At 33.2% G+C, this 27,884-nt stretch overlaps 1 protein-coding gene across 3 annotated transcripts in view; it reads right to left on the minus strand.

Moving 5' to 3' along the window:
* Positions 1–27,884, minus strand: part of Grm5 (glutamate metabotropic receptor 5) — a 428,521-nt gene that overhangs the window by 271,812 nt on the left and 128,825 nt on the right. For all 3 annotated transcript variants that reach the window (XM_071616595.1, XM_071616594.1, XM_027942484.3), the window contains exon 2: positions 3,295–3,544. In XM_071616595.1, the coding sequence (XP_071472696.1) occupies positions 3,295–3,544 (250 nt within the window). The remainder of the gene's footprint in view (positions 1–3,294; positions 3,545–27,884) is intronic.

Below are 27,884 nucleotides of genomic sequence, written 5' to 3' on the forward strand. Positions count from 1 at the left end.
AAGGCAGCTGGAGAAATTTATAAGTAACTACATCAATAGAATATGGAAACTTCTAGAGAAGTCTGAAGTGGCCTTTTTTATTATACCATTGATTCAGAATTCAAATGGTTCATCAGAACCATTCATACAAGAGTTGGGAGAAAAAAGGGGTGACAAGAGAGACTGGGAGAATATATGTAAACAAAATGATCTTAAAGAACTAAGAGGAGTTACAGAGTAAAATGACAATTTTTTGAAGGGAAGTTTGATATTAAAATACTTACTTAAATTAAAATTATCTAGGATTGCTACTTCAAAGACCCAGGGGCTAATATGGAACCAGGAATTTGCTATCAAATTATAACTCCTGACATGTTCTATTCTACAGGAGATAGGTAGTAAAGAAAATCACAGGGGCATACTTTATATATAAACAGAGATAGACAAATTGTGGTATATATGTGTATTAAGAATTGTAATGCAAAAAACCCCCCACAAAGTACATGTATAAAGGCAAAAATAAAATAAAATAAAATAAAATTCACATGTCAAAAAAAAAAAAAAAGAAAATCACTTGGTTATGAGGCATGGAATTTAAATTATGTGACTAGGTATGCCATCCAAATTTTGAGGGTTTAAGTCTTCTCATTTGTATAATGAAAGAGGGTAGATGTTCTAACTTTTTTCTTACAACTATTAAATTTTGCTTTTCTCTTCCATAGCACTATTATTTAATATTTATTGAGCTTTAGAATCTTTTTCTATAAAATGAAACATCATGCAGATTTTTCTTGGATGTATTTTTTCATAGCATTTGTTACCTCCTACCTGTAAGCTCCATAAAAGTAATAATTATTGTCTGTTTCATTCATTGATTACATAAGCAGTGTAACACATGGGAGACACTCAATACTTTTCAAATGAATGATTAAATGAGATGATGTATGTAAAGTGTTCAACATAGTAATTGGCACAAAACATTTGATAAGTGGTCCTATTTGATAAATGGTTATGAAAAATATTTTCATTAACAACCACAATACCATCTCTCTAAGATGGTTGTAGTAAGTAGGAATGTTTGAGAAATAAGTTGAATGGAACTTAGAACCATACTGTGGTTTTCAGATATCTGAAAGAGTAAAACATGCCACTTTTAAAGAAAAGAACATGAGCCAAGAGTTGAAAATAGCAGTGTCATATTTAAAATTCAGAGTAAAGAAGACTTTTCTAACAAAAATATTGAAAAATGAAATGAACTAGTGCGCGTGCAAATGTAAACTATGATGTAACCAATCAATAAAGGGATTGAAAAATATAACTAAGGTTATATTTTTATATTTGTTCTTGCAGGAATTAAATAATTTGGAGATCATTTCCCATTATTAGTATATTAAGAATAAATTTTAAAATACGTTAAATATATAATTTTAACTTTATGGTATAGCCAGCAATAAAATCATAGATGGAAAATTGAAAATATAGTAAAGACCAATTTTTTTGGTAAATACTACCAATCTTGTCATTTAATACTGACAGTTTCAGCAGATTGGAGCTGCAGAATTCTTAACTTGCTATCATAAAATACTTAATGCCAGTATCTTTCCTGTTGTTTAAACCCTAGTGGTAACACTAGATTTGGGAATGAGAATATTGTCACTGAGTATATCCTTGGTGTGTATGAAACTAACTGATGCTTCACCTGCCAGCTAGGGAAAATTTTAGACAAAATGTATAACATCGATGAAAAAGAAACCTCACTCAATACCATTTTTATGAAGGATGTATGACCTCATACCAAAATAGCCTCATCAATCAGATCAGACAGAAAGAATTAGTTACACAAAATGACTGTCAGAAAATGTCTCAAGCAGGAGCTGAGTTTGACCACAGAAGGTCAGTTAAGCATTTGGAAAATAAAGAATGTTCTCTTTAACAAGACATCAAAAGTCAATAGCAAATAAGATGTGTTTCTACTGTGGACAGAAATATTAAGAAAGGTAGTGGTTTCTAAGGCTTTTGCTATTCATTAAATTGGCTGCTTCTTAATTCATGATATGATGCATGGTAACCTCTTAAAACAGTGTGGAATGGTAGAAACTTACACATTGTTGACAAACCGTGATGTTGCATCTCAGGGGTGAATGTTTCATTCACACATTCAGACTATAGATTCCACTTAAGTATCATAACAGTTAGTTTTGTGCAGCAATTGGGCCACAGGTGCTCAGATATATGGCCAAATATTATCATCCCTGTGTTTGTGAAAGTGTTTTGGATAAAACCATTTGAATCAGTAGATTGAGAGTATACTTTTTCATGTGGATGTGCTTCATCTGAGCAACTGGAAACCTCAACAGAAGGAAGGGGTTGGGTAAGAGGAAACCGTTTTTGTGTAACTGCATCAGCTGGGACATTGGTCCTTCCCAGGCTTTGGATTTGGGGTCAAACTTTGGTTCTTCTGGAGTCTGGAGGTTGGTGGCTTTCAGACTGAAACTTAACACTGCCAGCTCTTGGAGTCCTCAACCTCTACTCAGACTTGAACTACATGTCAGCTTTCCCAGATTTCTAGATTGCCAATTGCAGTTCTTATGAATTCACAGCCTCCTTAAACATATGACCTAATTCCTTATAAAAAAAACCTCATACGTATATTATAAAGTGTGTATACATTCACTTTTGATTGTTTCTCTGGAGAACTTGATTAATACACTGATTCAGCAATATTAGCAGGTAAGGGTCTGACCTGTGCCAATCAAGTAAACTTTCTGGATATTAATATCAATCCTTATAAAAGTTAATGTTTTAGAACACTCTCCTAGTAACAATGCAGACAAGGCAATCTGAAAAGGTAAAAACATGTTTGGAATATGGAAATTTTGAGTTAATTTACCAATGTTTTAAAAATTAGTTCTAAAGTAATTCCTTATTTTTAACCCCAAATCCTATTATTCTATATTACATATTAAACCTATATAGTCCTCATAATCAACCTCAAAAGGAACAGAAACAAGTTTGATATGTGTTTATTTCTCAAGATATTAACCTAGGCACTTAAGAATCCATCTCATTTAGTTATATTTTTGAGGAGGTAAGGACTCATCTCTCTGTGTTCATTCCTCTTATCTTTATTAATCTGTACAAGGCCTATCTATTTATTTTCCATGATTTTCTTCAGTACTGGTACTTTATGATACTTAAGCTCTACTTCCACTGAACAGCTTAAAATTCTAAAGCATCTGTCCTCATGCATCAAAAGATACCATGCTGCCAAAACAATGGCATTAACTGTATGTGGATTTTCTCATTGTTACTCACCTGCCCAGAAGCAGAAATTCTCCTGCAAGACCCAGGCGTCTCATAGCCATCAGTAGACCTCTCACTGTCATGCCCTCACAGAAGCAGGCCACCACCCGTGCCTTGGGCAAGTGACTTCTGAGCTTTTTCAGCAACTTGTCGAAGCTCTGCTCCCCTGCGTTGCTGTAGATTTTGTAAGAGTGGGCAATGCAAATCCCTTCCTTGGCTGACATATCTTTGAAAGCCTCCATTCCACTTTCACCATAGTTGCCTGTGTGAAAACATGGATAAGCAAAAGGAAAGTGAAATGAGAGAATCACATTAATTGGATACACTTAGGATGCAAAAGAGTTAAGAGTGTGCAGGTCTCTTGATGGTGTTGGACATGGAACTTGAGAATCTGAATTTGAGGTTTTGTTCTTTCACTGACTTATTTGTCTTAGACAAGTTAAAAATCAAATTACATTACAAATACATTCATTGATCTTTTATATTTTTACTGAGACAGAGAACATCATAAAAGTCCAAGTAATTCAGCTTCCCTTTTGATTCAAAATAGTTTATTTTAAAAACAATTATCAAGTATTATTAATTTGTTTTCCATTTTTAAATTAAATTTACTTTTAGCAAATGGATAAAAAGCAGTATTATGCATACTAATGGGTAACATGGGTAACATGTAATGCTTTGATACATCTATACATTGTATAATGCTTAGATCAGGTTAAACGTATCTACCTCTTCGAATTTTTATAATTTATTTATGGAAAATTAAAAAAAATTCTTCTAGCTTTTGAACTGTACAGTTCATTATTGTTTTCCTTGGTGACTCTGCTGTGTAACAGTAAAAAAAAACTTTTTACTCCTAATTGTAATTTATCATGCATTGTTTGGTCTTTTCCAAACATTACATTACAGATTCTACATTTCATGCATGATATATATCTATATCTATATCTACATCTATATCTATATCTATATATCTCTCTCTATATATAAATAATGGAATATATGCAATATATCTTTATATACTGCATTTTCCTTATTCATTCATCAGTTTATGGACACTTACGTTCTTCCATTTCTTAGTTATTATGAGTAGTAGTATGATCAACATAGGTGAGCAGATGTCTCATCAACATACTGATTTGATTTCCCATAGATTCATTCTTGTATTCAACTGCAAAATCATGTATGGTTTATAGCTACATTTTTTGTCTCCATTGAATTGAACTTCTCATTGCTTTTCTCTTTATGATACTTTTACCCCACTGCTTTTGTTTGGATATGCTTTATAACCCAAAGATTCATATGTTAGAAGTTTGGTCCCAGAGTGACAATGTGGAGGTGGTAGAACCTTTAAGAGGAGGGGCTTGGTAATAAGGTTGGTGGGGAGGTCTATACTCATGAGTTCATTAATACTGTCTTCTGGAAGTAGGTAATGTCTGGTAGGAGTAGATTTTTCCCACTGGTTGTTATGAAAGGCTCTTACCCAGTCTCTTGCTACCTTGCTCTTCCTGTTATAGTACATTCCCTTTTTGTTTCCCTACCACGTGTATTGTAACTGGACCCAAGAAATATGATGTATGGACTTTCTAGTCACCATTGTCATGAACTAAATAAGCCTTTTTCCTTTATACATTATCTAGCATCAGGTATTCTGTTATGGAAACACACATTCATTAAGATTTTTGTGTTAAAAGACACAGTATATACATGTAATATGTATACTATATATTGTATAGATGTTGTCATACAAATATTTTTTATAGAGTATTACATTGTATAAAATATTAGATATACTAAATTATGTTAATAGCCATCAGAATTTATAGTTTGCTCTTAACTAAAATCCCATATGGTTTATTTAGATTAAGTTTTATCATAGATAAGTTTATAAGCTCATGAAAAACATTTTAAGTTTTATTCTATGTAACCATAGGTAAGTTGATGGTAAATAAATTCAAAGTCCTTTCCAAAATCCAGGGGTTAATGAATAATGGCTCTCTTTTAAATATGAAAAACAGAAATTGATATTTATAATCAACTCTATAGAAAGCACATCTTTCTTTATAGATGTGATCCCATTTGACTCCTGAAATAATATTTTGAGGTAAGTAATTCAACCCCCATTCCATGGATAAAGCAGATAAGGCAGTTAGGTCTACACTGACCCTGTATTTTATATGCATGAGCAGTAAATGAAGACTGAACTTCACCCGGAGAGCTTCGAGAGTGCAGGTTCTGCTCCCTCCACTCTTCTGAGGTTCTCAGAAGTCTCAAAAGTTCAAATGGTATCTGCTTTCTCTTTCCTACATGAAGATGCTTTCAATTTTAGATACATTTTGAGCATTTTTAAAGCTTTATAAATCACATTAGGCCCATTTTCTGCATTTTTGAAGATTAGTTGGGCAAGGGAGTTTGGTTTGAAGTATGCAGGAGCGTATTACAAGTCAGGCAAGCTGTAGAATGCAAAAATAGGTAACTGGTCTAAAAATCAACTAGACCTAGGAACTAGAACTTCATCAGAAGAAATAGACATCAAATGAACAAGGAGCAATGAGCATTGGGCATTCAGTTGCACAGTTTCCCATGCCTAGAAGTGAGATGACTTATTTATAAATAATTACATGGTATAACAGTTTGATTTGGAAAAGTCAGTTCAGTTCATATATATTAGCTCAGTGCTCCTTACAAAAACTGTGTAAAGGTAAATATCATGTTCTCCTCATAGCTGATGAAATTAAAATCCAATCGTAGGAAATAGGTGTCTGAGTGTTGCCTTGAACATGTATCTTCTGATTCCTGAAATTGTGTGTGCTCCACCATGACATAGGTGCCTTGCTGCAAATGTGACCTTCAGACACAGAGGGTTGTTTTTCTTTTTTTTTGTGTGTGTAGGGGGAGCATTTACCAGAGATTGAACTCAGGGGAACTTGGCCATTAGGCCTCGTCCCCAGCCATATTTTGCATTTAATTTAAAGAGAGGGTCTCACTGAGTTGCTTAGTGCCTTGCTGTTGCCTTGAATTCGTGGTCCTCCTCTGGAACTGCTGGGATAACAAGCATGTGCCACAGTGCCTGGCTGAGGGTAGATTTTTGCATAGTTCTGTCTTCATGGACAAATTGCAAAAGGGCAAAGCAGAGTAGGCCTGCTTGAGTCCCAGCCAAACTCAGTGGTGGACCAGCTGCAACTTTTTTCCTTTTCCAGAATTGAGAGCAACAAGAAGCCTCTGTGATGATGGCAGGTGGGCAATCCAGTTATTTTGCAATTAGTAATGTTTAAAGGGTTCTTTCTGAAACGTGCCAAGGGGCCTAAATTACTGGTTTTACACTAATCTAATATATTATTCTTTGATTTATTTTTAACCATCTCCATTTTTCAACTACCTTCCACTCAGTGCTTTGATTTAATGCTGAGGCAATTACATAAATAATTTGAAGTGAGGTATAGTGATTATGATGAAAATAATAAATTTTTTTCAAAATATTCATCAACAAGAAAAACATTGAGAAATTCATAGTCTTTAGCATCTCTCCAAAAACCTTTGTTTTAACATTGTTTTTATTTATACAACATGCTGTATAAAAGCAGCTTAGAACAGCTCATGTATTGGGGAAAATTATCACAAGACTCAAAATTAGACTAATAATTAGAATCATAATAATAGACACAAATAAGTTTTCTTTCTTTGATACTTTTTCTTTGTTCCATTTACTCCTACATCCTCCACAGAAGGCAAATAAAAATCTTGAAATGATATGTATATTTGTTCAAATAAGATCATCAAGTAGATACTAAATGAATATGGAGTACTCTTTCAGAAATCCTTCATTATAGGAAATAGTCACTTTAAAGAAAGTATTGGGCTCCATCTTCCAAATTAGGACTTTTAATCTTAGTTGGTCCAAGTTATCATCACCAAAAAGGTGAAATTAAAATTCCCATATAAGTGATTACTTAAAAATACATTCTATAAGGCATTTAATGGTAATCCCTTGTTGCTGCTATGGCCGTGCTGCATCTTACTGACATCAGTTAGTGAAGAAAATCAAAGCTTTTTCTCATGGGAGTGGCTACATTATGTCCTTCCCTAAAAAATACACATGAGCAGCTTCAATCAGTCACTAAATTCTGCCCTTTGATAGGGGTCGGATGTTCATCAAGCAATATTAGCCCAAACTACGATATTGAGGGGGTTAAGGCTTAAACTAGTGGGTAACTAAAATAGACAGGAATGAGGAATGTGAGGAATGCCTGAGAATGAAACATCCTCTCATTTTATTGATCTCTTTTATAAACATTATATTCCTTTATTTTTAAAAATATATACCTTTTCACCCATAAAAGCCACATGTGCAATGAGTATAGCATTTTTAAGGCTATATTGCAATCATGTTTATCTTCTTGTATTATACAAGTTCTTCAAGGCAGATGTCTATCCTCACAACAAAATAATGTGTATATATTGAATGGAAGGAGAAAAGGAAGTTACATGGTACAAGGAATATTTTTAAATATGATCAAATAACTAAGACCTAGGTGGTTTGGATGCCTGAGATATGAATGGAAACATTTTGTAAAGACTGTTTTGAAAGTTAGCATCAACTATCATGTATTGTCATCAAGGTTCCATGACTTATAATAATTTTATGGCTTTGAAAACCCTTTCTAGCAAATTTCCATGTTTTCATCAATGGCTCAATTAGTTCAAACCCTCTGCTGTAGTTTCTCTAAAACATAACCCATATGATACAGTATTCCACATGAAGCTGGGCATTATTGGCTCACATCCAGAATTTTTTTTTTAATTGGAGCTATTATTATTGGTGCTAGAAAGATCTCATTTAGCAAATTCACTTTAGATAGTTGTTTAAGAATCCATTATGTCAGCAACATTTCATTAATACTCCCATAATGAACTCAGCAGAAAAAAATAATTGCTTGTATAACAGTTATTTGTGAAGAATTATAGTATAGGCTATAAATGTGTATAACTACAACTATGGATTTTTAACCACACATATATAAAATATTATTTATGAAAATACAAACCAGGGCTATTGAATTTTGTCATAAAAGTACATTACAAGTAGTTTGCTAAGTGATATGGGGTATAAGGATACCAGGTATGGGTCTAGAAAAAGAAGTTTGATTTGAAGAACAAGGGTAAAAACTGACCATACAAAGTTATATTGGCAGAGGACAGTGCACTCAGTCAATGAAAGAATACCTGACAGTTATAACTGCAACACATCTGGATAATAAGTTTAAATGCCATTTTGGTATGGGTTGTAGGACCAGGAATCAAAAGTGTTACTATTCCCTCCAGTAACTCTAGTTTATATAATTGGGTTGAATGAACTGAGAGAAACAAATCAGAAAAGAATTAGATTTGGAAACAATTCCAAGTTTTGGAAATGTTGTTTAAGCTTCTGTGAAATATACAAGTAGAGATGTCAGGTAGGAAATGAATCAGGACATTCTGGCTCAGAGAACAGAGATTTCTATTTGAGAATCCTCAGAATATGGATAACAACAGTAATAGATGAAAGTAAAGGATGCGAGAGGAAGATAGTTCTGAATTATACACTAAGACACTCAAATATTCACACATTAATTGAGAAGGAAACATTCACAAAGGCAACATAGAACACCAGAAACCAAGGAAATGCATTTTCTTATGGAAACCAAGAGACAATAATGATTTTATTTTCTCCTTTCTACTAAGTAGGTTGAATACTAAATGTGTAGTGAAAATATCTGCTAAATTTGGCAACATTCTAGAAGTCACACAGAATAGTCTAGTCCTCTGTGCTGGGCACAATAGTACATATCTGTAATTCCAGTCACACAGGAGGCTGAGACAGGAGAATTGCAAGTTTGAGACCAGTGGCAGCAACATACTGAGTGAGGCCTCAGCAATTATGAGAGACCCTGTGTCAAAATAAAATGGACAAGGGTGCAACTCAGTGGGAAACATATCCCTGGATTCAACACCCAGTATCAGAAAACAAACAAACAAACAAACAAGAATAATAGGCTTTGGCTTGTGTGAATAAGAGTAGAAAATAAAGACCACTGAATTGTTTGACTTCTTTGAAACACTTGGGGTTGAAGAAGAGTAAGAAGTATGGTGGTGGGCTTGGGTTGTGGCTCAGTAGTAGAGCACTTGTCTAGCACATGTGAGGCATTGAGTTCAATTCTCAGCACCAGATAAAAATAAATTTAAAAAGGCACATTGACAACTAAGTATTTTTTAAAAAAAATAATTAATAGATCAGAATATGGAAATCAAAATAAAGGGGTTTTTTGTTCATTTTTTAGATAGGGGAAACTTAGGTACTAAGTTCTTATCACAGGGCATGGTTCAGAGTAAGAACTCAATAGATTGTGGATTTTATCATCATCATCATCATCATCATCATCATCATCATCATGTGCATTCTGAATAATATTTACCTAGCACCTGCCAAACTATTTGGTAAGAAGTTAATGATAAATACCAAGAACTGCACTAGTCACTTCAAATATATTGTATTATTAAAATGAACTAAACATCTGAGGTAGCTATTATTTCCCACGTTTGTAAATAAATTGGGAATGCTGAAAGAATTTGCCAAAGTATTTATAGAGAGGCCATGGAAGGAATGAAATTTCAAACACTATTCATCAAATTTCAAAGCCCATGCTATCTTCCTACAGTGTATTGATACTCTTAAGCCAGTATAGGGAGGATTGCTCAGCTTAGCTCAGTGGTTCATCCAAAGACACTTCTTCTACCCACCACTGCTTCCTTTGAAACTAATTTCAGATACTATTAAATTGAACACATCTCAGCAAACTATGCATTATTTAACAAGTTCCCCCCATCCCCCGGCTTCTAGATAGGTTAAAAACATATGGTTTATCCCTAACTGATCCAACCCATTCCATTTCTGAGAATTGGTGTTTGAATCTCAAGGATTTTCTTTAAAATATGTTATGCTTAATTATGGTGTTTCTTTAGATAAAGGCCTATAAAATAAGAAGGGGCTCTTGGAAAGAGACATACCACCAATCTTGTATTATTTTCATAACAGCATCATTGCTGGGGACGAGGATTCTCAGAGGAGAACAGGGAAAAGGCAAAGAAATTGATTCTGATATAAAAATTCTGTAGGATTTTAAGTTTTTTTATAATTTGGTAATATAGCTTAAATTGAGATTTGCAAAATTAAAAAAGAAAACTTTCTCATTTTCATAAAAATACTGCAGTCTTTGACTCATTTCTTTCTCTGGCTATTCTTCCCAGAAGAAAATAAAAGTTGAGACAGAAGCTATGACCCAGATTCCCACTCTAACTCTCAAGAATTCTACTTCTTTCTGCTTTCTCCCTAAGTTGTCAGCTTCACAGCTGACGCCTGCAGTGCCCATCTCATTAACAGTGATTCCATTTGCAGAGAAAGGACAGCATCTATATGGAACTGTGTGTCAATGGGCCGAGTGGGCTGGCAAGTTATTCATTTGCCTCTGTTTTAGCTTGCTAGTCACCTCTGATCCTTGATTCTAACAGGATCTAATGACAATGCAGAAATTCTCCCATACCACTGAAGGCAGAAAATCCTCCGCAGCGCAGCCAAAGTTGTTCATGCTTGACAGCCTTTGCTGAAATGAAGTAGCTTCTTTGACAGCAACTCGCTGGCCTGCCACCCTGTTCTCTAGTTTAAATTTGCACTGTCTGGGTCCTGTGCTTGCCAGATTCCCTCTGAAAGGACACAATACTGAGAGGAAGGACTCAGTTTGGATTTAAAAAGAGTAGAAAGAGTCGAAATGAAGTGCAAAGTCTATGCTCCTGTTGCTATCAAATTCTGAGATTCATTTAAGATGAGTAACCATGCTATATTCTTGCATTATGGCCTTGGTATTTCTCATCTTTAGTTTTAATCTGTCCTGTCTAACATGGTAGCCTCTGGCTACATGTGGCTCTTAAGTATCTGTCATTTGGCTAGTTTTTTAGTTGAGTTATTATGTGAGTGTAAAACACAAAATTGATTTTAAAGACTTAGCATTTTCTTAGAAGAAAAATACAAGGTATTTCATTAATATTTTATCATGTTGACTACATGTTTAAATGATAAAATTTTGTAATACCGAGTTAAAAATATAATCTTTAAATTAATCCCACCTGTTTATTTTCAACTTTATTGAACTGCACATAGGACTAGCATTAGATTTTTACCAATATACTGTTTGATATGAAGTGGGGATTTACATCCTGTTCCCTTAGGGTGAAAACCAAACTCCTTGAGGAGTTTATAGAATATAGGGCTTCTTATGCTCCAGTGCCTAACCTTTTTCCTCCTTTCTTACTGCTGCCTTTTCCTTATGTACAGTCATCTTCCAGCCCTGCCAGATAGTGCACAGATCAACAAATACACCATGCTTTTGTACATCTCTAAATTTTGCACAATCTCTTTATGCTAAGATAATCTTCTCTTCAGTGAATCCCTATGCATCCTTTAAGATTCAGCTGAAGGGGATATAATTCTACAGTTTTTCATTTTTAAACAGGTATCTTCTACTATTTTATCATGCCCACCCCACTCTAATATTCTAGGATTTTCATGTTATGTTGTAATTATTGATTTGACTCCCTTAGAGACTGTGAGCTAATTAGAAAAGGGGTTACCTCTTAATTACTAGTTTATCTCAAGAGTCTAGAAAGCCTAAGCATATTTTGAGTAAATTAATTTTTAGAAAATGAACATCAAATTTTCATTAGAAAATTACTATTAAGCATCTACTATAGATAGCTCTGTATAGCAGTTCTGGTATTGAACCTACTCAGGATTAATTGTGATTAAAAGGACTGAGCTAGGCTAAGATAAAATATGCTATGATGAAGAGCAAAACTTAGTCACAAGCACTTGTATAGAGTGAATTGACAGTGCTTTAAATGAGTCCTTTTGACTTATTATTTACATGGACTTTGAGAAATCACTTAGCATTTTTTTGTGAATTTGTCTTCTCAAATATGAATGATATATATTCTAAAAATTCTTAGAATGAGATCTTATATTTTTTTTCTCCTAGGTCCTTTTATTATATTGTAATACTGACAAGGAATATTTTAGCCTGATTTATTCTCATTTCTTCTACATGTTCTTGCTTCAAATTCTAGTTTCCATTTCTCAACACCTTCTGAACGTAGTGAATAATTCCTAAGCTAAGTTTATCTTGTATTTAGGGAATCAGATATTCTATTCAGTACAGACTTTATTGGAAGGATACCTAATAATGTGGCTATGGTAATATGAAAAAGAGTCTCCAATGAAGGGCACTACCTTGCCATTTATCTCACTACTCATTGTTTATTCATCTGCTCCACCAGGATTTGCCAGAGTTTATGTCAAGCATTATTTGTTCTTTTGAGCTATTTCAGCCTTTTCAAGAACTGCTTAGTTTATGTTATTTGTAATGTACTCATGCCAATTTGAATACAGATCTCAACAACAGCAATCAAGTGATATATTTTTTTCCATATGTATAAAGTCAAGGGAGAACAAAACTCACTAAATAAATATCTAAATGATTTAAAAGTGTTTGCTGATAATCACTGGAAACCCTGTGCATTTGGAGATATGTATAACTCCAGTGTTTACCTTTTTTTTTTTTTTAATTAACAAAAAATTGCCCAGGAGAATCTGTTTAAAGCAAAGGAAATAGACCCTGGCCTGGGGCCAAAAGAATTGTGATTTTAGCTTTCCTCTGGAAGGAGTCCAAATGATAAGCATTGGTGTCTTGTCTACAAGTTTCATATACTCATAAATGCCACTAAAATTCTCAATGTGAGAAAAAGAAGTGAGTGGGTGGAGAAAGTCTGACGCAGATCACACGTTTCTTAATCTTGGGTAGTTTCCATGGATTCCAGATTCAGTACCTTTAAGTACATCCCAACCAATGTACAGACATTCATTAAAATTGATTTTAAAAAATACAAAAACGTAAAGACAGGGGAGTAGATAACAATCTACAAGCCAAGGAAAGTGGTCCACAGGAGGAGCAAACCCCACTGATATCTTGACCTTGGGCTTTCATGTACTAGAAATGTGAGGAAAAAATTTCTATCATTTAAGTCAACTGTTTGTGGTTCTTTGTTATGGCTGCTCAACCCAACAACTATGATCCGCTGTGGGTGACCAAAGCTTCCAGTCACAAAAGATTCTCAAATCCTTAGGCAATATGAAACTAACATAATTTTGTAGTCAGAAGGAGGATAATTTTTGGAAAGGGCATTGGCATTTGTGATATATATATATATATATATATATATATATATATATATAGTGAATTTGATATTTGCATCTCCAATTATCAAATGTTGATAAGGTGAATATAAGGATCAATTTGATTTTGAATGGGAAATGCTTAGAATAGAGCCTGACACATTAGGAAAAGGGCTCAACAAGGGTTACTGTTCTTACACACATAAGTTTATTTTTCTATAAAATTCTTAGATGTTGGTGTTCACTGTGACTATCTATGACCCATTCCTCTTAATAGAAACCTTCTTTATGCTGTTGCGTGTATCAAGGCTCCAGCTAACACCTATGGCTCCCAATTCATATCTGCAGTTAAATATCTGGCAAATGTTTATTCCACTGCTGCCAGCCTTCTTCCAAGAATTTTAAACTAACACTGCTCATTAGATAAGGTGGTGAACTGAGTATCCAGTTGAGCTGCTGCACAGTAACACCATTTCAGTGTTTCTTAAAAACATGATCCCTACCCGTGTTGCCCATGTAGGCACTGCACAAAGCAAATTAGAACAGGCATATCCTCTGTCATCAGGGATCTTAATGGCTAAATCTTGATTGGATTCACCCAGTGTTTTAATAAAATCACTCATGGTCCAATTCTCTTGTCCTCGTTTTGCTACTGATAAAATCCCAGGACAGTACCAACATGTTGGCTTTTCACTCTGTTGCACTAAAGCATGCTGTTTCGCCACTCTCTAATTTGTTAATATTACCTTTGGGATGCTGGAATGTAGTAAACCATTTGGGATTACCTAATACACAGGATAGCAAGTTATTCTCTGAAGCGTACAGAGGCTGCCAAAGTGGTTTACTTTCTCACTTTAACTCAAGATATCTTTGATACCGAGCCTCCAGGGGGCACTTGTGAGAAATTTCTAAACAGTCCTATCTGTTCTTAACTTTGAACTGAGAAGGGCAAATCAGCTTTAGGAAGATTCCATGGATTTGGGACCATGTTGGATCATGAGCTCATGGAATTGTAGGTCAGCTATGAAGAAAGGAAATGACCATAATTATGCTTTAAGTTTAATAAAAACTCATTCTTTCTAGGCATGATGGCACACACCTATAATCTCAGCTGTGCTGAGGGCTAAGGCCCGGGGATAGGAGGATTGCAAGTTTGAGGCTGGCCTCAGAAATGTAACAGTATGCTATCTCAAAAGAAAAAGATTCATATTGGGGTAGGGAGGGGGAGCATGGGAGGAATAGACCAACTCTAGATAGGGCAGAGGGGTGGGAGGGTAAGGGAGGGGGCATGGGGTTAGAAATGATTGAAATGTGATGGTCATCATTATCCAAAGTACATGTATCAAGACACAAATTTGTGTGAATATAAGTTGTATACAACCAGAGATATAAATAAATTGTGTTCTATATGTGTAATATGAATTGTAAAGCATTCCACTGTCATAAATTTTTAAAAATTAATTATAAAAAACACTTAGGAATCCCATAAAAATAAATAAATAAAAAGGGCTGGTGATGTAGAGCACCTATAAGATCAGTACCCAAAGGTTAAAAAACAAGGAACTCATTCATCCTTATTGATGCAAACATAGTACCTATCTAGTTTCTGAGAAATCCATCTGTGAGGTTTGTGTATAACTCCGTTCCCTGGTAATACACATGTCTGCCTCTTTATTTATTTGTTGTGACTACACTTAACAAATTGTAAAATGTTAATATTTTAAAAATGTAATACACAATAATTTATAATTAATGAGGTATAAATTTATATACTTAGCGTTCTTCACCCCCTGGCCTCAGTGGTCGACCTTAAAGGAAGAGATGTTACTTAAGCTACTCATCAGGTTTTTTGCTTGGGTTTTCAAATTCAAAGAAATGTAGAGAATGATTTTGTTCTCTGGAATTTCTATTTATTCTCTGTAAAAATATGAGCCAAACACGGCCATCCGCTGTGGTTCTAGACTCATGCTGAAATGAAGAGAGAAATGGTGTCGCCTGAGAAGGAGAAGTGTGAGGTGAAGGCACTGGATCTGTCACTCTGGAGCAGGGCTGCATTTTTATCTGTACCCCCGGCATGCTAGCATTCATGATTATATGAGTAAAGAAATTTCCCTTTGTTTTTGATATTGGTTTCTATCATTTACAATGACAGTGTCCTGTTACTCTGTGGATGAACCAAGATAGGAAATATTTCCATAAGGAAGTTAGAACAAGTTAGGCCACAAAACACAGCAAAGAAGAAATGCTTTAATAGGTAAGTTTTGGTACAGAAATTTTACATAGCTGGAGGGAAGGGAAAATGAATATGAACTACATTTGTGGTTACTATTAGTTTTTGAAATCATAGGACCATGTGGTGAGCAGTGGGGAAAAGCACTAAAATGTAGGGAGCTTTCAAACACAGGCAGTAAAAGCTAGTGACAAGGCAGGCAAAAACAAACAAACAAAAAAAAACAACAGTCGTTTCATTTCTCAAGCAAGTAAACTACAGAGTACCAATGGTACTTAATTTGAAAAATAGCATTCTAGGTCTGGGGATATAGCTTAGTGGTAGAGAACTTGCTAGCATGCACAAGGCCCTGGATTTGACTCCTAGCGCTACAAAAATCAAAAAAGAAACTCTTTCTGGCAGATATTTGTAAGGAAGAATGGAAGAAAGAATGGAGAGAGAGATATCCTGTGAGAAGCTACTGAGAAAAATAATTTGTGAGATGACAAGAACTTTTTTTTCCCTTTTTTTCTTTTTGCAGTGTTAGGGATGTTGGACAATCACTTTATCACTGAGTTATACCCCTAGTAACCAAGATCTTTAAATAGGACACAGATGGCAGAAATACAGAAGAGTTTCTAAGAAGGAAACATGACATTCATCATCCTATGTTATCTAGGGTTAGGTAATATACCAAAAGAAAGAGGGAAGGATGATTCCATAGTTTCCAGTTTGACAGACCAACTAACAGATGGGATAGTTGGGCAATGGAACTGGTGTTATGGCAGGGAAGATGATGTGTTTCACTGTGGACACATGGTTTAGCAAAAGGAATCCATATAAAGATGTTTTCAATTCAAATGTAAATCTAATGTTGGAGTTTTCATGAGAGGTCTGGGCCAGAGGGAATGATATGGTTGTTACACGGAGATAAGAAGTAAATTCTTGAAACTGGAGAAAAAGAAGAGTAGAGAGCTTATGTCAGAGTTTTGTTCAGAGAGAAACAAATGATTAAAGGGCATAAAGGTTTATTACAAATGATAAGTAATATAGAATAATATTTCCAGTAAATATATTGATAATATCTAACATTATTGAAAATTAGACACTAGTCATTTTTTATACACATAGTCTCAATGAATCCTAGAAACAACCTAGTGATGTAGCTATCAATTTTTCCCATTTCCCAGATAAGAAAACTGAAGCAGAAATTAAACACCCTTCTCAGTTCTACTACCAAAGCTTAAGTGGTTATCTATGAGCCTGTGATGCCTACTGAATGAGAAAGCATCATCACTAGATTTTAGAGACCCACAAATGGTCTTTGACATGAATCTATAAAAGAAAAAAAATTCAGGTTGAAGGGTGTGTCTGGCATTAAATACCTCATGAAAAGAAAGATGGCTCAGGACCAAGGTGGTAACTGACTTGAAGCAGAGTCTTCTCAATGGAGCAGTGGCGCTTAGATCTGACTGCAGAGTGCCAAGGTAAGGGGAAGAATAGGTCAAGAGTATTCGTGAGTGTAAATTCCAATCCAAATCAAGAAAATCTACACTAGTAAGGGAGGTATTATCATACTGGAGCAGCTTTTATCTATGTGATATTTTCACCCTCCAAGGATATACAAAATGCTGTTTACTAAAAACAAACTTATGGATGCTAAACTAATGGCTCTAATTTTGAATTAAATAACTTCAATGGCATTTTAATTAACTGTTAAATTATGTTGTATTTAAGATAATAACTATAAAGGAACATGTTATAGAAGAATATACCCTACATAAAAATGAAGAAAGTGAAGTTCAGAAGACTTTAGTAACTTGTTAATTATCATAAAAGCAAGAAAAGTTAGGAAAAGAAACTGAAATGTTGTCAGTTCTCAAGCATTCATTCCATTATATCACACAGAAACATATAAATCCAACTATTATATTTCCACTAAGAAAATCTATATTTCTTTTAGAAGAAAAATGAGAAATGCAGAAAAAAAGAGATTATTTAGGATTGTCAAGGTATTCCTGGAAATCTTTGTAAGACTAATGAGAGCTACATGTTCATATGAAGATATCATATTATCTTCATATCATAATATGAAGATATCATATTATCATATATGCAAAAAGTAATGAGAAATTAAATTAAGAGCCAAAGAAGAAAAATGTCTCAAGATACCAGAAACATGCACTAACAGAAAGTGATGATGTAAATCCAATAATTAAAATAGAGGGAAGTAATGAATATCATAGATGATTTAAAATTTATATTTTATTAGTGAATCTTCTAATTATAAATGCATAATAATATGAGGCAAAATGGAAATTTTTTTCTCCTTTAAGACTTTTACATTTTAAATGAGGGATCTTTAAGAATAGGTCAAAATAATTTCATATATTAATTACATTATAAATATTAATGAAGTTAAAATGGATACTGTAAAATATTTTAAGCAAATCAATCCTATCTTTATAGGAAAAGAATGCTATTACACAGATTTAATACTAAAGACTTCCATTAAAGATGATCTCTTACTCTAATATGTAAAGGCTTAGTGGAGGACAGATTCTTTAGAACATTAAAATAGGGAAGAAGAATGGAAGAATTCCCTTTACATTTCATAGGAGTTCTCAATCATTTTTGTCCTGGATTCATTTGGCAGTTTGATAAAACTTAAAAATTCTGGAATAATTTTATTTTAAAGGTATGAAATCAAATACATGTAACTATATTTATATATAATTATACTTATATATTTTATTTATGTAATATATTGAGATATAATAATTAAAATAATTTTAAAACAAATTCTAGATATACTGCTGCATGCATTCTTCATTAAGTCCCTAATTATGAAGAGATAGTAACAGGCTTACTAAATGCTCATGTGTTAGATAGTAATAAAAAAAAATAATATTTCAAGATATCTGCAGTAGTTATAATATCATATGATAATATCTATGATTTCTTTTTGTTAAAAAGTCAAAATTTCTGTTATTATCTGTGATTTTTTGATTGTATTAATAATTGGAGGAACTGCTACATTTACTTCAGAATTCAGGGAATGTAAAAATGAAAGTCATAAATTCTATCCATAGGAATTTTAAAGCCATGAAGATTCAAAAAACCATGTAAATAAAAATCTCTCTTCCTTCTAAATGATCACTATGAAAATAAATGGCAGGTGGCTCAGAGGGGAAAGGATCCTGAGATAATTAGTTTTAGGTCAATTACTCAACACATACTCAACCTGACCCTATAACTTGCCTTGGAGTTGTGTTTTCAGCCCTGTGTACTGTCATAGCATGTGATTATTTTACTCCAAATCAAGATAGATTAGACACCATTAACACAAAAAAAAAAACAATGACCTTATTCTCTTTCATCTCTGTCTTCTTCCATTCACTTGAAATACTTTTCAAGTATTTCAAGAATTCAGGAGATACATATTTCAGAATGACAATGAAATAAAAGTATCATCAGATAAAATAAAATTAGGAGAATTAATCGCAAATAGCCCTGTGGCCAGAAGAAATGCTAAAGAAAGTTCTCAGGTTGATGGGAAATCTTGTAAGGGAAAGTTGGAACTTCAGGAATGAATAAAGAGCAAGAAGAATGCTAACATTAGTTTGTCTTTTTTCTCTCTCCAAGGGCGAAGTAGGCAGATGTGTGGATGGATAGGTAAAATATATGTTATTATCTGGTGGAGTTTTCAATATAAGTAAATTTAGTATGCATTAAAACTGAAACATGCAAGCAGGAGAGTAAGGAATTACATATGGCTATAAGGGTCTACATTTTACTTAAAATGATATATTGTTATTATGAATACACTACAAAAGATATACATGTATATTACATAGGATTAACTTCTAAAATAATATAAAATAACAATACAATTTAACACATATGTTGAAACTGAATACTAAAAAATCATAATGCAGAAAAACATCTAGAAAGGGGGAACATAGGGATAATGACAACAACAACATCTGGGAATGAAAAGAAAGACAATAACATAATGATATGTGTAAAATGATCACTTCATTAATTACATATTAATTACATTAAATGGGCAAATACACCATTTAAAAGACAAGGGATTTCAAGATTGCATTGAAAAAATAATCTCTACAATAAGGATCCCACTGTGAAATAACATAAATAGAACACAAGTAAAAAGAGGGAAAAGATGTAAATACTAATCAAAATAAAGCTATAGTGACTGCACTAATATCAAAGTATGTATATTCCAATTAAAGAAAATTATCAGGCTTCATCATAAGAGAATTCATTAAAAATACCAATTCTACCTGAGTTTATCCCTAAGACAGATTCAAAACACGAAGGGAAAGCTTATAGAACTGTACGAAGGAAAAGAAAAATTTGCCATCATAACAGGAGATTTTTAATAATCATCTCCCATCAATAGAATGATTAGACAAGGAATCAGCCAGGGGATACAGTACTTGAGAAAAACTTTCAACCAATTTGACCTCATTGACAATTTAGAACATGCCATTCAACTAGAGCAGAATATACCTGCTTTTCATCATCACTTAAATCATTCACATGATGGACGATAATACATAACACAAACTTTAGCATATTTGGAAGAATATAAATCATGTAAAATATGTTCTGTGAAATAATTGAGTTTAAGTATACATCAACCAAATGACATATGAAAAAATCTCCAAATATTTGGATATTAAAAAAACACTTTTCTAAGTAAACTATGGAGATTGTTAGTGGAAATTAGAAAATAGTTTGTATAAAAGGAAAATTAAATGGAAAACATAAAATTATGGTATGCAGTAGCCATGGCTTGGAAATGAATTGATAATGTTGAAAGCTTAAATTTGAAAAGAGTGGTCTTTAATAAACAGTCTTAGCTTTAATCTTAAAAAAATAAGAAAGAAAAAAGAAAATGAAAAGCAGGCAGAAGGGAGAAAATAATATACACAACAGAAAAGGATAAAATACAAAACAGAAACCCAATTAAGAACAATATTTACATCAAAAGCTGGACCACTGGCCAGACTGACTAAGATATAAAGGCAGGTATTACCAATGTCATGAGGGAAAGAGGCTCATCACTATACTACCTTAATACACCATGAAAAAACATTTTAAGGAAATATTGCAAATGATTATGACCACACCCTTGAAAGCAGATGAAATGGACACATTCACTAGGCACCATGTGAAAGATAGTGTATTCCTTCTAAGTTAGGCACAAAGAAAATTGTGTCCTCTCTTGTCACTCTGATTCAACATTACTTTGGAAAGTTCTAACCTGTGTAATCAATAGGAAAAAGAAGCAAGATAAAACCTGATTGAAAATTAAAAATAATATGGTCCCTTTCCACCGGCAATTTAATTAAGTAAAATATCCCAAGGAACCTACAAAAAAAGGTCATAGAATTAATAAGTGTGTTTACTGAGATTCCCCCTACCAGCATCATTATACAAAAGCATTCTTACACTTAAGAATTAGAATTGCATAAATAGATTTCAAAGATTAAATAACAGTAGCACTTATAATAACATCAAATAAATGACTGTATAAAATATAACCTAACAAAATAATGCTGGGTTTGCATACTAAAAATTATAGAACATGGTTGAAATAATTCAGTAAAATCTGAGTGAATGTATAGATTATATGCTATTCATAGATAAGAAAATTCAATATGGTTAAGATTTAATTTTCCACAAATTTTAGATTCTTCACAATTTCCATCAAAATCCCAGGAAAAGTTTTGGGGATAGTGACAAATTGACTCTAAAATTTATATGGAAAGGCGGAGGAACCACAATAATCAAAACCATAAAAGAGGAAGAATAAGACTATGGAGAGCTCATGTGGCCTGATTTCGAGGTTTGTTAAACATTTACATTAATCAAAAGAGCACTGGTAAAAGCTCAGACACATAAGCCAAGAGAAGAGAAAATTTAGCCAAGAAGTAGATACACAGAGAAATAGTAAATTGATGTTTTACATAGGTACAATGGCAATTGAAATAAGAGATGACTGAAATTTAACAAATTTTGCTGAAACAAGTGGGCATCCAATAGGTAAACAAATGGGCCTCTATCCAAAACTCATCAGTTAATAAGAATTGTCATAGATGTAAGTATAAAACCTAAAATTGTAAATCTTACAATTTTCTGACCATTGGCAGAAAAATAATTATTTGATGTCATATCAAGGCATGATTCATAAGATGAAAACAACAATAATTTATAGGACTTCATCAAAGTTAACACTTTTGTTTTGTGAAAGATATTTTCAGAATTTGAAGGCAAGTAGCAGATCAGAGAAAAGTTATTTTTTAGTTTTAAATTTGCCATAGGATTTGAACTGGAATATGGATTTTACACTCAAGATTCAACAATAAGAAAAATAATAAATTGATCTTTAAAAAATAGGCAAAACAATTTAATCAATGTTTTACCAAAGCAGATATAAGAATGGTAAACCATGACACAAAAAGATGTTCAACATCATTTCTAAAAATGTCATTTTTCTAATCTACTCCAAATCTATATCTATATCTATCTATATATCTATATATCTATATATCTATATCTATATCTATCTATCTATCTGTCTATCTACCTATCTATCTATCTATATCACCTTGGTTTCTTCAAGTATGGTTATCAACAAGAGATGTGTTTGTTTAATGAATGTAATATCTGAACGAAGTTACCTAGCAATCTATCAAAGAAGTTGGAAGTTTAAAGCCCAAAGTGAATTGGTTTGGGTTATATTGAATAGCAAGCCAGCAAGCATAGTGAATTCTCCCCCACTTGGAAAAGCAGAAATTCTCCAGAATTGTTGCTGGGAGACATCAGTATCAAAGGATGGAAGCCTGTGTGATCCTGTCCTTTTGGATTTTTTTCCAATTCTCATGTAAATACTTTTAACTTGCTTTGTTCTCATAAGTTTTAGCTTTATAAGAGTTTCTAATAGACCTTCCAGGATTTTTGAAATAGAAAAAAGAAAAAAAAAAATAAGAATACTTACTGTTCTGTGAAAGCTACAAAGTATTTTTTTATTTTAAATTCAAATCCTATCCTACTCAAGAATAAATCAAATGTCATAAAAATTATTAACATAAAACTTTGCTTAGAGCTATTTGGACTAGTTCTTAGAAATTCATCATAACTATTTAAAAAATCAGAATTGATGGAGTGAACTCTGCCTTTTATCTAACTTCTAATATCCATGTAAAATAAAAATGTAGCTTATTCATTATATTTTTAAATACCAGGAAATGTGGATTTCTAAGAATTAAAAAAATGCAGTTGCCATTGAATTTGTGATGAAATACTTGGCATTGTGTTTATTACACACATACTTCATTTTATCACACTTCATTGCACTTAGACTAAGATACTGTTTTTGGGGTTTTTTTCAAATTGAATGTTTATGGCAACATCATATTGAGCAAGTCTATGAGCCGCATTTTCCAATAGCATGTGCTTACTTTGTGTATCCACATTTTGGTGGTTCTCACAATGTTTCAAACTTTTTCATTTATTTTATGTTTATAGTGACTTGTGATCAGTGATCTTTGCTATTTTCATAATCATTTGCAGGTTCTATAAACCATGCCCATATAACACAGAAAACTCAATTGTTAAATGTTGTCTGTGCTCTAATTGCTCCACCACCCAGCTGTTCAATCCTGTTTTTCTCCCTCTTCTTGGATTTCCCTATTGCTTGAGAAACAGTAATATTGAAATTAGGCTAATTAACAACTATGCGGTGGCCTCGCAGTAGTCAACTGAAAGGAAAAGTTGTGTGTCTCTCATTTTAAATAAAAAACTGGACATGATTAATTTAGTGAAGAAGGTATTTTGAAAGCTGAAATAAGCTATAAGCTAGGCCTTACAGAGCTAACCAAGATGTCAATACAAAGGAAAATCCTTTAAAGTATCCTTTAAAATTGCTATGCCAGTGAACACATAAATGGTTAGAAAGCAAAACAATCTTATTGCTGAGGTAGAAAAAATGTTAGTGTTGTGGATAGAAGATCAAACCAGCCACAACATTTCATTCAGCCAATACCTAATCTAGAGCAAAACTTTAGTATTTTAATTCTAAAGGACTAAAAGAGGTAAGGAAGCTGCTGAAGAAAATGTTGAAACTGACAGAGGTTGGTTCAAGAGATTTAAGGAAGACTCCATCTCCATTAGATAAAAGTGCAGGTGAAGCAATAAGTGTTGATGTGGAAGCTGCAGTAGTTATCCAGAAGATCTAACTAAGATGAGTTATGAAAGTGGCTACATTAAACAATAGATTTAATGTAGATGAAATGGCTTTATATTATAAGAAGAAGTAGGACATCTAGGACTTTCACAGCTAGAGAGAAGTCAATTTCTGGCTTCCAAGCTTCAAGGTATAGGCTTAGTCTCTTGTGAGGGACTACTGCAGTTGGTGACTTTGATATCAATGCTCACTTTACCATTCCAGAAGTCCTAAGTATCATACTAAATTGACTCTTCCTGTTCTTTATACATGAAATAGCATAACCTGGATGACAGTCCCTCTATTCAACACATGGTTTGCTGACTAAAGTTCACTGTTGCAATATCCTATTCAGAAAGTAAACTACTTTTCAAAGTACTCCTGCTTATTAACATTGTGCCTGATCCCTCAAGAGCTCTGATGAGGAGGTACAACAAGATTAATGTGTTTATACAAGTGCAACATCCAATCTACTGCCCACAGATTAAGGAGCAATTTCAACCTTAAAATCTTACCTTTATCAAACAACATTCTGAAATTATACCTTCCATTCCTCTGATAGATCTAAGCAAAGTAAACTGAAAACTTCTGGAAATGATTCACCATCCTAGATGCTGTTAAAATCATTTTGATTCACAGGAACAGGTAAAAAACATCAACATTAACAGGATTTGGAAGAAGCTGAGTTCAGCCCTCATGGACAATTTTGAGGGATTCAAGATTTCAGTGGGAAATGTATATGGCAATAGCTAGAGGACTGGAAGTGGAGCCGAAAATGTGATGGAACTGCTGCAATCTCACGATAAAGCTAATGGATGAATGAGAAAGTGCTTCTTCCAGATGAGTAAAGAAACAGGTTTCTTGAGATGAAATCTATTCCAGGGGAAGATGCTGGCAATATTGGTAAACTTATAATATTACATAATCAAAATTGATAAAGCAACAACCATTTGAGAAGCTTTTCTTTAATTTTGAAGTTCTACTGTGGGTAAATAACATTGTTTCCTATAGAGAAATCTTTTGTAAGAGGGAGAGTCAATCTATGTTGCAAACTTTATTATTATTTTGTTTTGTTTTGAATTCCCACAGCCATATCAAGCTTCAGCAATCATCACCCTGATCAGTTAGGAGACATCAACATCAAGGCAAGATCCTCCATCAGCAAAATATTATGATTCACTGAAAGCTAAAATGGTCATTAGCATTTTTAGTGACAAAGCATTTTCTAATTAAACCATATGCATGGCCTTTTAATTATACTTGTTTTAGTCAGTTTTTTTTTTTTTTTCTGCTGTGACTAAAAGATCTGACCAGAACAACTGTAGAGGGGGAAAAGCTTATTGGGGGGCTCATGGTTTCAGAGGTCTCAATCCACAGACAGGGATTCCTCAGAGCTCCATTCCTCGTGGCTCAAGGTCAGTCAGGACATTATGGCAGAAGAGTGTGGTGGAAGGACGGCGCTCATATGATGATCAGAAAGCAGAGAGAGAACAACTCCACATACAAAATATATACCTCATGTACCCACCCACCAAAAACCTCTCCTGGAGCCACACCCCACCTGCCTCCAGTTACCACTCGCTAATCCCATCAGGGTTTAATTTGATGATTATGTTAAGGATATAACCCAATTGTTTCTCCTCCAAATCTTCTTTCATTATTTCACATGTGAGCTTTTGGGGAACACCACATCTAACCATAACAATATTCATATTACACACTTAGTAGGCTAGAGTGTAGAGTAAGTGTACCAAAAACTTTGCTTTTTGTGATATTCACTTAATTGCAGTGGTCTGGTACTGAACCATCTATATCTCCAACATATTCATGCATTACTATTAAGAATTCTCTAGTTTCATTTTGGTCTTTAAACTTTTAAATGTCCACATTTTAAAATTTCCATAACTAATTCTTTATTTGACTTAAATCAGTTATTCATATGACATGCAAAGAATCTACCTTTAGAATATTATTTTATTTCTATAATTTTTTTATGTTTTGAGAATTCCTTTTTTTGTCCTGTGCCTGTGTATCTGTATCCAAATTTCTCCCATTTGTAAGAGCATCTGTCATATTGAATTAGGGACCAAACTAATAGTCTACTTTTAACATAATGCTTCTGTAAATATCTTATATCCAAATAAGATTACTTTCTGAGGAACTGGGAATGAAGGCTTCAGGGGACACAATTCAGCTCAAACACTGATTGAATTATTTTTCCTAAGTTTCAGTTTCCTCAACTGTAAAATGCAAATGATATTGTCTGCAATGTTATTGAGATTAAAAGAAACTATAAAAAAATCAATTATCATAGCAGCTGGTATACCACAGGTGTTCAAAGTATATATATGATTTTCCTTTCACATTTATATGTTTGAAGTATATTTATCTCTGTGTTCACATAAATCATGATCATTTTTCATTCTACTTATTACATTCTCTTTGAACTATATACCCATTTGTCTCTCTGGCTTGCTAATGTTTTGAGATCAGAAACTGCTGCAGTGATTTTTAGATGCCCAATATATAACTTAGTTTATTCATTATGGATTATTGGTTAAATAGAATGATGAGTGGACAAATGAATGGATAGATGTAAATTGCCCAGCCTTTGCCAAAAATATGCCCATCAAATATCAATTTCTCTTAGTGGTTAAGAGTTTAGATAGTATCTGAAACAATATACAGAATATATATATGTTTTACACTTCTTATTTGTTTGTGTTTATTCTTATTCTTGTTACTTAACAGTTTCCTAGTTACTTTTGTGATCTTTAAATTTTTTCAACCACTTAGCCAACTTGGATTTTTCAAAATCCTAATGGTATCTACTACAGTCTCTCAGCAGATTCCTTTTTGAAAATCTGCCCAAATAATTCACTGCTCTCTCAAGTTATTTCTTCTTCACAGACATCCAAATTTTTCCAGGGAGGGGAATGAGAGAAATCTTATCATTAAGGGTGCTGGATATAATTCAGACAACCGTCAATCATAGTTAAATTTTATCTCACTCTTCTAGAAATGGCAAAGTTATAGAACAGATTTACATTTTGCAATAAAAATTTCTTCTTGCTCATTTACTGTCATTGGGAGAAAAAATTGAGTGCATTCACTATTTATGAGGAAAAGAACAAAGAGCAGTATTCTAATGAAATTTTAAAACACACCCATATTCTTAAATACTTCAACTCTCAATAGATTACAGAGGAATTGAACTGATTTATAACTAAAGATTACTTTACAATGATGACCTGTGGTATGAAATCCATGCTCAATTTAGGAATCTGAGCTAATTATTCAGAATGCTGAAATGACCTGAAATAATCTTTTATAATTTTGAATATGAATCTGAAGTTAAGGGAGAATAAGACCCTTCCTCTTTATGTGGATAAAACAATCTCAGCCCTATATTTTCCAGCACAATCTAAATAACTGCCTTTATTCTATTCTGTCTGCATAAATAAAGCAAAGGTTTTATCAGCTAATTAAATTTATATAAACTTTTAGCAATCTCATGTTTTCCTAATTTAAAATGTGGTTTGTATCAAGTTCACTGAACTTTTACTTAGATCCACTCATAGAGCTGATTTCTTCAAATACTATTTAATAAAAACAATTTTTAGAAACTTTATGTTAAAAAGAAAAGTGCTTTAGATATGGACACTATTTCTCCACATTAATTATTTGTTTATTTTATGGGTCTATTCTATATGCAAGTAACACAGTTGGTAAATATTTATGGGCACCTAGATGTTGTAAAGAATGAAGTAGAGTAGAAAAGATATAGCACCAATATTTACTTATTTCAGTACTGAGTGTTTAATCCTAGAACTCTTTACCACTGAGATACATTCCCAGACTTTTTTACTTTTTAAATT

This window comes from Marmota flaviventris, chromosome 9 (assembly GCF_047511675.1).
Source record: "Marmota flaviventris isolate mMarFla1 chromosome 9, mMarFla1.hap1, whole genome shotgun sequence".
Taxonomy (NCBI): domain Eukaryota; kingdom Metazoa; phylum Chordata; class Mammalia; order Rodentia; family Sciuridae; genus Marmota; species Marmota flaviventris.